The sequence below is a fragment of the Crocuta crocuta genome, unplaced genomic scaffold (genome assembly GCF_008692635.1).
Source record: "Crocuta crocuta isolate KB4526 unplaced genomic scaffold, BGI_CrCroc_1.0 scaffold750, whole genome shotgun sequence".
In the NCBI taxonomy this organism is placed as follows: domain Eukaryota; kingdom Metazoa; phylum Chordata; class Mammalia; order Carnivora; family Hyaenidae; genus Crocuta; species Crocuta crocuta.
Genome location: NW_027529191.1, coordinates 34,820 through 45,496, shown reverse-complemented (window position 1 = coordinate 45,496; position 10,677 = coordinate 34,820). Strand labels below are relative to the sequence as shown.

Here is a 10,677-nt window from a genome sequence, read left to right as displayed (position 1 = left end):
AATCTCATTGACTCAATAAAAGCCCTAGCAAAGTGGATATAATGAGTTCTGATTTACAGATAAGCAATCAGATGCCCTGAGAGGACTAACCTTATAGCCTCAAGAGGAAACACAACCAAAACCTATGCCTACATTGGTCAGATTAACATTTACTTAGTGCTCACTATCAAGTAACGAATGTTCTACGGTATAAAAATGAGAATTTTTACAAATGACAAAATAAAGACCCTGAAAGTTTTAGTTATGTGTCCAAAGGACCTAGTGAATAAATAGTACACCAAGCTCAGACAAGTTCCAGGAGCCCCATGTTTAGAAATTCCCTCAGAACTGCTTAATTGTACAGACAGAAGTACAAATTAGACAAGGTAGCCACTTTGGACTAAGCAATTAAACATGATTTTTTTTCCCCTCTGACTGACAATAGACCACACTGCCTAAGCAGAGAAAAGGCTAGATTTGGGGCTCCCATCAGCCCTCCCCACCAAGCAGGAGTATCACGTTGTAGTCACAACATGTCCAACATAGGATCCTGCCCTCTTTAAACCCCTCTCCTACTCTATCCCTCTCCATCTCCCTTACCTAGTGGATCAGTCTTCTTTTCCCTTGAGTACGACATTTCCCCAGGATACTATCTGGTTGGTCTGGTTCTCAGGAGACCTGATTTCTTGTTGGGTGTCTATCCCTAACTATGGGATTTAGCCTCACAGGGATTTAAGGTTTATGGACCCATTTGGCACAACCCAGCTACAGTTCTCCAATCATCAGGGCATGGTGGTCAGTCGGTGCTGCAACTGCTGATCCATTACCTGCCCCTTTTGGTGTCCATTGGCACTCAGGAGGTGAAACAAAATCTGCCCCAGACCTTAAGAACTCCCGTCTGCCATCCACGGGCTGCTGTGTTGCACTCGACCTTAGCTTTGACAGGTCAGCATATCTTGGGAGTTGGCTTTAACATAGGAGATAACGTGGACATTTCACTCATCTAGCAGATTTTTCTGGTCCTTTGTCCAACTTTTGGAAATATTTCCTCTTACACTTTTAGCATTCCTAAGATGATCCACTGCCCGTGTAACCGATTTCCCCGTTGCCTTGGTTACAGTAAAAAAACAGCAGTTATTTGATACTTTGTCAGGCTTTTTTCCCCAACTCCTTGGAGCCTTGCCTGTGCCACCAGCCCGCTATTTTCACGAGTCTCCGCACCTGGCGGTCAGGTCTGGTCCGACTCACGGCCCTCCAGTGAGCAGGTCTGAAGTCCATTCAGGTCCCTGCTGTGTTTCCACATTTTTACCTAACATATAGACTAATCCTGTCGTGTGATTCGTCTTCTTTCTTTTTATATCCGTTTCCTTTCTGATAAGAGTACCTCTGGAGTAGAGCTTAGAAAATTAAGCAACGTCAAGTTTCGAAACAAACAGAGGTCATTTTAAGAATTCAAAGGATGTAGGACACCTGCCCAAGGATGGGGGCAGCCTGGTCTCTGCCCTCCCCCACTCCGGAAATGTCAGCAGCCAGCGTTGACCTAAGGCAGCCCTTGGCAGGGAGGAGGCTGCTGATACCTGGGGCTGAACAAACCTCGTTGCTCCAGGCTCCTCCGCCCTGGGGGACAGCCTGGACCTCCCCGCGCCCTGGAGTCCCCACTAGGTGCGCAGCCCACCAGACGCAGTCCTTCGGTGATGGGCTGCGCAGCGGTGCTGCAGACCACCAGGCACACCTACCTTTCGGGAGGTGAGGGGTGGGGCCCGGCGGGAGGTGAGGGGCGGGGCCCGGCAGGAAGTGAGGGGCAGGACCCGGCCAGAGGTGCGGGGCGGGGCCTGGCGGGAGGTGAGGGGCGGGGCCCGGCAGGAAGTGAGGGGCAGGACCCGGCCGGAGGGGAGGGGAGGAACGCGACGGGAGGTGTGGGTCGGCCCTGGCGGGAGGTGAGGGGCGGGGCCCGGCAGGAGGTGAGGGGCGAGGCCCGGCAAGGGGCGGTGCTGAAAGGGGAGCTGCTGCGGGGATGGAGGTGAGGGCTGGCTGGGTGGAGCTGGCGGGGCGGAGCTGACGGGGCGGGTGCTGGCGCCGCTCTCCCATAGGTGCGCACTGGGGTTTGCCCAGACTCTGGACCTGGGCAGACTGGTACTTGGGCGCCATTCTCCACCCCGCGTGGACTTCGGAATTGGCCAAAGACGCCCAGTAGCCGCAGGCGGAGTGGTCTCCGCGGGGCGCGGGGCACCAGCAGAGTCCCGAGGATGCGTGCCCTGCCAGCCCTGGACGCGCCCCGGAACGAACGGCTGCGGATCGAGGACCCCAAGGCCCCCCGGGTCCGGGACGCGGCTGTGCCGGCACGCAGGAGCGCAGTGGAGAGGCTGNTGCGTGCGGGGCCCGCCGGGAGGCGGCCCGGGCCCTGCCCCCGAGCGCAGCAGCCCCAGGGCGAGCGAAGGGACTGCGGGCGACCCTCGGCCCCCGGCCCGCGTCCCTGGTGTCGTGGCGCGCAGGGCCATAGCGCGGAAGCCTCTGAGGCCTGACTCGCTGGTCATCTACCGGCAGAAATGCGACTTTGTCCGCGGACAGGGCGCCAACAGCTCCATGGGGGGCCTGGTGAAGAAGCTCTTCCAGGGTCCGGGCAAGGACAGGGCGCCGGTGCCTCCGGAGACGTCCCGGGTGGGAGAAGAGGTCAGGGCCAGGCCGGGGGAGGCTGTCCGGGCCGAGCCCGGCTGTGTGGCGGCCTCCGCGGCCCCCGGCGTCCTCTCACCCCCCGCGCCCCCCGCGCCCCTCGGAACGCCCACCAGAGTCCGGGCTGCGCCCCGAGGCCCGGAGCTGCGGGGGGCTAGGCGCGGGGCGCTGCAGCGCTCGCAGTCAGACCTCAGCTCCCGCTACTCCGCGTCCTTGGCGGAATGTGACACCTTCTTCCAGTTCTGCGGCTTGGAGCCCGAGGTGGTGGAGGCTCTCGGGAGGGAGAACTTCTCCGCGGGGTCGGACCGCGTCACACTCAAGGTTCGCAGCGTTAGCGTCGCCACCTCCGACAGCGGCTTCTCCAGGAACAGCGGCGGCGAAGAGGGGCTGCAGGAGGAGGAGCTGACCGAGCAGGTGCCCAGCACCACCTCGGTCATCGACAGGAACGCCCGCATCATCAAGTGGCTGTACACCTGTAAGAAAGCCCGGGAGACGCCCGGCCAGGGGCTGCAGGGCCCGGCGTGACCGCGCGCGGTCTTGGGAGACTTGGACCCCAGGTGGGCAACCGTAAAGCCGGAGGGGGTCTGTGTGCCTGCCTGTGCGGGCTTCACGGGTGTGGCCGACTTGGACGGCTCCAGTCCTCCAACGTTGCAAGGGACCCTAGACACGGAGACGCAGAGGTTGGCAGGAGAGCTCCTAATCCAGGTCCCCCGCAGCTCCAGCGCCCTTTCTTTTGAGTGTCTTGCTTCTAACTCCCTGGAATGGCAGTTCTAAGAGGAGAAATTAGGGTTATGTCAAAGCAGTTTTCATCCGTATTATTTCCTGTGTTGAAAATAGCCTGAGAGGGGCGCCTGGGTGGCTCAGTCGGTTAAGCGTCCGACTTTCGCTTAGGTCATGATCTCACGATTCGTGGGTTCGAGCCCCGCGTCGGGCTCTGTGCTGACTGCCAGCTCAGAGCCTGGAGCCTGTTTCAGTCTGTGACTTCCTCTCTCTCTGACCCTCCCCCGCTGACGCTGTCTCTCTCTCTCTCCTAGAAATAAATATCACATTAAAAAAAAAAAGAAAAATAAAAAAAGAAAATAGCCTGAGAGCGCTGGGGTCTCTGCGAATGGAACTGTGGGCATCCTGAGGCTGGTCCACCGGTAACCCTAGGGTGGGACTGCCACCTCCCCTCCAGCAGAAAGGAAGGCTCTCTGCATGGCCCTGAAGGCCCTCTTCGAACGTGGTCGAGAGGGAGAACCCTATAGGATCTTCTCAGGTTGGCATTCAGTTAGCCGCGAAGGTCTCCCTTTAGCTAAATTTTGTCTGAGTTGTTTTGGGAGCTAAGGAGAGTCTTAGTTCACAACAAGAAGGGACATCAGTTTGTCGAACTGGGGGCTGGACCCAGTTATAACTGGGGTCTTCAAATTCCACACAGCTGTGATTATATACTTTATTTGCCTCTTAGGATAATACAGGAGATAAATTTCTTGCCCTGGGACGCTGGTAGCACAGGGTTGTTCTCAAGTTATTTTTCACTGAGGAACTAAGGAGTATTTATCCTTAGTGACCTCTACTTTTCCTTCCAAGTACATGTGATGAAGGCATTTGAGGTAGTGAAGGGAGGAGAGAAAGCACCTTTTCAGGGTCCTCTTTAAGAACAAGAATTTAGGGGCGCCTGGCTGGCTCAGTCAGTTAAGCGTCCGACTTCAGCTCAGGTCATGATCTCACAGTTCATGGTTTCAAGCCCCACGTCGGGCTCTGTGCTGAACTCTGGCTCAGAGCTTGGAGCCTGCTTCAGATTCTGTGTTTCCTTCTCTCTCTGCTCCTCCCTGCTCATGCTCTGTCTCACTCTATCTCTCAAAAACAAATAAATGTATATAAAAAAAGATTTTTTAAAAAAGAACAAGAATTTAAACATTGCACCATGTTTTTTCCTTTTACTCTTCAATAACAACTTGTATTGATTTTTTTTAATTCATAAGATACAAGATTTTTGTTTGCCTTTGATATAAACTAATTGAGGACACAGTGTCAGTCTTCAGAATGGTGGGGAGGCTGCTAGATGACATGTTTGTGGACTGAAAGAAAAAAAAAAAAGGCATGACTTCCCTGAGTAGCCATGGCCTTAGCACAGACTTGAAAATTAACAAGGAGAAATAGATTGGACTCAGAAGAATTATGACTTAAGATTTTCCATATAATTTATTGAATATGATTGAATATATAAGCAGTCAGAATTTAAATTGAAAAAATAGCAAGAACAACACACTAACTTGTACTTTTCAGAAATTCTCTTCTGGAACTGAGGTGAATATGTTCCTATGAAGCCGCCATGAACACGTTGGTGTCTAGGAGGAAAGTTGTAGGGACTGGCATGGCTCCAGAGCGCCATGGTCTAGTGGACAGACCACTAAGTGGGGAAACTGGGAGGTGTCCTCCCTTAGAATCACTCCTGCATCTTAGCCAGCTGCTGTCCATAAATGAAGGCAGATAGGCAGATAGTTCCAACCTCTCTACTTTTTGATTCTGTATAGTTAATAACCTGTGTATCTGTGTTTCATGGTTGGAACCTAGAAAAGGAAAACAAAACCATTATCTGCTGGAGGATGTAAAAAGTAAACTTATAGATGAGTTCTCTCCAGCTTGCCATAGCACACTGTATTTTATGCCCAAAGAGTAGGTAGAATTGGTGGTATAAATAGTGTTGAGATAACAACATGATGTACAAACAAAACAAAATAAAACCTGACACTGTGAAGATCAACATACTTCATTCTGATCCCCCCAGACCAAGATGCACCCCCATGCCCAGTCTCCAATGTCAAAGCAGTGAACTTGAAAGAGAGTTTAGGATTCCATCTGTGAAGTAACCTTTTGAAGCCCCTTTTTGGTTTGAGCCTATGAAAAATGGAGCTGGATTAGCTTGTGAGAACATTCCCTTTTATGACAAAGAAAAGTAGCTGAGGCAAGAGGAAAAGTGACAGAAGGCTTAGGAAACTGCCAGGGTGAATCTATGCAGGAGAGGAGAGGTTTTCCCTTTCCCTTAATCTTGCTGGTTTAAATGGGAAATAGGTCCTCTTCCTTCTGAGCTGTTTGTTTTTGCTCAGAGAAGGGAGATGGATGTGACCAAGAGACTCCCCACTGTGGTGAATGTCACTGGCAGTCACCAGCACACAGATTTGCCACACAGGTTCGCTCCCCTAAAACCATAGTTTGCATTCTTTGAAACTTCATCGCAACCTAAAGGCTGGATGCTTGGGTGATTGTGGAGGAAGTGAGTCCCCTGGGCTTTGTCCAGCTCACTGAGACTGTACAAAGTCTGTGCACAGTATAAAAATACCCCATTAAGAATTAAATAAGCAGTTCATAAGTGTGTTACTCAGTGGAGTAAAAATGCTTAATTTTCAAAACTGAGAATATAAGAGCTGGAGAATAACTTGTAGAATCTCTATGCAGACCCACCGGGGATCTGTGAGGCATAGTTACACATGGGTAATTTTGGTTTTCTGTTTCCCAGTGTATAATTCATGAACATTGCTCTTCATATGCTGGTGTTTAATCATCTTCCTGTCCTTCAACACATTACGATGGTAGGGCTGCTGAGATTTCTGTCTCTCGGATTTTCTGTCTTTCCCATAGAATACAGAAGATGCTGATATTAGTATTGTTGTAAAAAATACTCATCTGGTCTTTGGGCTAATTAGGGATAAACACTGTTCATTTTCAAGGCACGAACTCAGATATTCTCACATTTCTCTTAGATACAAGAAGGAGCAGCAGTAGAAGCCCACTGAGAGCTGTGGGATAGAATCTTGTCTTCTCCTTTGCAAAGATGCCCGGGGGTGATAGAGCGAGCTGGGACTCCATCCTTTCTACTCTTTTCTTTTTTGACTACCTGGGAAGCTTTCCAGTCACCATCTGAGAGCAGATTTTACGTGAACAAGTGGCTGGAGTAGCTAGAAGGCCACCCCTTTCTGTCTTGAGGCCTTCCAGAGAGCTGTATGTGTGCAAAGGGTGGAATCTCTTTGCCTTTACATGCTTATTTGAACTGCCTGCCTTGTTTTCATTTTGTCGTCTGACTTTGTGATAGTAAGCCCTGGCCTTACCAAGATTAAAGATAACTTTTCTAGAAATTTGAAAAGTCTAGAAAAAGGCCTGAGGGAAGTGAATGTTTGTTCTCACAGAAAGCAGATGATAGCTGTCTTTGCTAAGACTACCAACTTATTTTCAAAATTTAAAATACAGAAGATGCCACAAAACCAAAGACTAAGGGACCAGGCTTTATAGTATAATGTTTGGCTTTACAGCTTTTTCCTAGACTGACTGGTGTTGATTCACTGCCTTTTCCTTACTCTTCAGGAAGCAAGGCCTCCGGACTGTGGGGGCTCCTTGAAGTATGTCATGGATGATTGGGGACCCACAGCCATCCTCACTGCCACAGGATTTGACTAATGAACCCAGGTGGCTGCATGATTGCTGTTTTCCCAGGAATAAAGCATCCCATTGAAGAAGCTTACATAATTCAGAAGCTTTGAAATGCTATGGAGATGAAGGGAACATGGAACTTGGAAATTAGCTGAACTGTAGGTGTGAAGACACAGCTGAAGCTCTGGGAAATATTTTCTTGCTTGAGGTACACCTTTCCTTGCTTCCAGAGGGCAGCAGAGAAGGGAAACTGCTTGGAAATATTTTCAGAGGCATCTTTTTGACTGGCTTACAGACAAAGAAGTGCCATGATGAATTTTAATGATATCTAAATTGATTTTAAAAAGAAAAAAGGCAAAGAGTATGAAAACCAAGCATGAATATTATAGTATTTACTGCTTCCAATCTGACTGGATTGTTTGGCACCAATTAAATCAAATTTCTGTAATCATGAGAAGGTGCATTCTACTTAAATATCATGGCTAACAAAGAGCAAACACAGACATGCTCACACTTACACCTCCATTCTTGAGCATCACTGCCGCTTAAACTGCAAAAAGCACTTTTAAAATCAGTTGAGGACTACAAGGTCATTTTAGTAATGCCACTCCCATTGGGTCAGAGACATGTGAATGTGCCATTAAAAGAGAAGTTAGAATTGATACCGCTAAAAACTCTGGTTTTGAGAGCTGGCAGGAGAATTGAGAACTTCCTTTCCTCATGTCCATGGCCACATTCCTCCTATGTACCATGTAGAGCATGCCTCCACAGGGCTCTGGTTCCCAACTGTCCAAAGCAGAGAGCCTCAGATTACACACCCTGCCCATTTGTCTACTTCCCACCCCCATGGATCACACAGTTATCTCAGATTTGGCACCAGCTCACCTTTCTCTGCAAAAGATGTGTTTGAGATAAGGGACAGGCTCTGGGCCCTTGGCAGACTCCAGAATCAGAATGCTGTCCGTAGGGAATTACTGTGGCCCCAACCCACTCCTGACACCCAGGCTAAATATATTTTAGATTTAGAATCTTTGGAGAGAAATTTTGTATCAATGATGACAACCCAAAGAAAATTTGTAATCCAGTTGACTCTTTCGAAGCTTATTGTGTTTTAACAAAATCTGTCTTTTCAGGAACAAATTATGGAGAAAATTATGGAGGGGAGAAAAATGGGTTTCTCAATGGTAGAACATTTTATAAACCAGTCCATTTTGATATGTACATGTACTTATTTAATACAGTGTTTTAATTTTGTAACTTTTACTGTGAGAATTGGTCTCAGAGCTACTTAATATTTATTTTTACAGTTATTGGTCTCCAAATAGTTTTCCTTAATATCATGGTTTTAATTTTTATCAGTATAGCTTTAAATCATTTTCTCCTTGGTATTGTTTTTATGTATGTTGTTTCATTGAATATTCAACTTCTGACTGTAAGCAGAGTACTCACTACTCTATAAAGTACTTAGTACTGTAGTGATTTGTTTTCAGATAAATCCCACATATGCATCTTTGGAGGGTCTTTTGGCCTATGAATGTACCTTTCTCATTGTAGACTATTCAAAGACAACAGATTCCATGCTTTAAGAATTTCCTCCCAACTGTTCCTCTAAAAATCCTGCTATTTTGCTGTTGAATGGATTGTAGTTAGTTTAAAAAGGATAATGTCAAAGATGAGAGGAGTTTTTTTAAAGACTCTTTATATATGCTCAGCTCCCTTATTTGCAGGTGATCCATTAATTGTACATGTCAGTGCTTCAAGTATAACTGTTCTGTGCTTTTCTTCTTTCAGAATAGGATGAACTGAAACCTCAATCATATTTACCTTAGATAAGAGTGGTGCCGATTCACCATCCAAATAATAGATCAAAAAATACATGGACAAATTGGTTGCATTTAAAAGCTCCAAGAGCTTCCAGAAGCATCTGTGCCTCAGTGGAGGTACAGGGAAAAATTCAGCCCCAAGTGAATTCAGAAGCTGATCTCACAGGTGGGGGTGAAGAAGAGGAACAGTGTGGTCAAAAGAGGCCACTGACACTCCGTCCCCTCCATTCAGGCTCTTGCCTCAGTGTCAGGTCCCAAGTGTGTGGGTGGAGGAGAGAATTCCCTTCTTAACCCTGAATTACCCTGGTCTGCTGAGAGACTTTAAGAAAACCACTTTGAAACTCAGTCTGAATGCAAAGCTTATCATATTGCTTTTCACATGGATAGCAATAATTACTAATGCAAAATAGTTTCCTTTGTTCATGAAAGAATAGCATTTAAAATAATATGATTAAACACAATGAAAACAAATAATTATTGATTAAGCAAAGAAAATAGGTTGACAATATCCATTTTACTAATATATGGGTATAGATTAACAGTGGCCCTGACTGTAAGGTACTTATGTAACTATAAAGTTTCCTCATATATATGGTTTTTAAACTGCTGGTCATGGACACTGAAGTAAAAAGAAGGCTTTATTAAACATTGCCCTTTTCAGTAGGTTCAAAGTTCAATGCCATGGTTACAGTTGGTGTTACCATAAAACATCAGGCCCAGGTGATTGTTATGGTGGTTTTTAAAAAGGTTTCTCTGTGGGGCGCCTGGGTGGCTTAGTCGTTAAGCGTCCGACTTTCGCTTAGGTCATGATCTCGCGGTTCGTGGGTTCGAGCCCCGCGTTGGGCTCTGTGCTGACTGCCAGCTCAGAGCCTGGAGCCTGTTTCAGTCTGTGACTCCCTCTCTCTCTGACCCTCCCCTGCTCACGCTCTCTCTCTCTCCTAGAAATAAATAAAACATTAAAAAAAAAAAAGGTTTTTCTGCACACTACCGGCAACCAGAGTGCAATATTTTGTATTAAAGAAATAATGTATTTTCTTTTTATCATTTATTACCCTTTATGAATCTGTGCAGTGCAAAGACACTGAAGCCATAGTGTGCATATTGTAATCACTCATGTCTTTTGTTGTCTCTGTTTTTCCCTAATATGAGATTATCAGCAAAAATGAGGAAGCCTTATAGGCAAGTCAGGTGTAGGCAAGTCAGATGGCAGGGAAAGTCTCTGACTCTCCCTGGGAATGGAATGCAGTATATTCAGCATGTTGTTTTTCTTTAATTGTTTCATCAGTCTTTTGCTTGAAAATATTTTCACTCATGTTTTATTAATGTCAATATTGGAAAAGGGGCACAAAAATAAAAAGAAAGCACAATTTGTAACCTTTCACGTTAGTGAACTCATTAGGGAAGACAACCATTACAAATACCAAGTTTGCTGTCAGTGTCTGCTCAGACTGGAGAGGTAGGAGGAAGGCAGGCAGGGCAGCTTGATCACTAAATTGCTGCCCTGAATGAGCCAGACTGGCTTCTTTTCACCGCTGCAGTGGCTTTTGCCCATACCCATGCCAGCACCCAAACACAGGCATTCTTTGGAGAACAAATGAACCACTCTGCATTTCCATGAAGACAACGGAAAATCCCCCAGGCACCTTGGAAACTCTATTGTGTCACTGGCTAGAAACAGTGCAGACAGTGCAGAGCAGCTGTCTGTTTCTTTCTTCAGGTAAACTTGAGCTCTTACCTCTCAGTTACCCTTTTATAAAATTCAGCCAAACAACAGCAATGAAATGATGCTCAGCGGTGA

The 10,677-nt window shown here is 47.1% G+C and overlaps 1 protein-coding gene across 1 annotated transcript; it reads left to right on the top strand.

Moving 5' to 3' along the window:
- The first annotated feature begins 2,129 nt into the window (after positions 1 to 2,129).
- On the top strand, positions 2,130 to 9,717 carry FAM110C (family with sequence similarity 110 member C). Its single transcript, XM_077758295.1, is given in 3 exon segments — positions 2,130 to 2,347; positions 2,349 to 3,206; positions 6,991 to 9,717. Coding segments are annotated over 2 exon segments (948 nt in total). The 5' UTR covers positions 2,130 to 2,225; the 3' UTR covers positions 3,175 to 3,206; positions 6,991 to 9,717.
- The last annotated feature ends 960 nt before the right edge of the window (positions 9,718 to 10,677 follow it).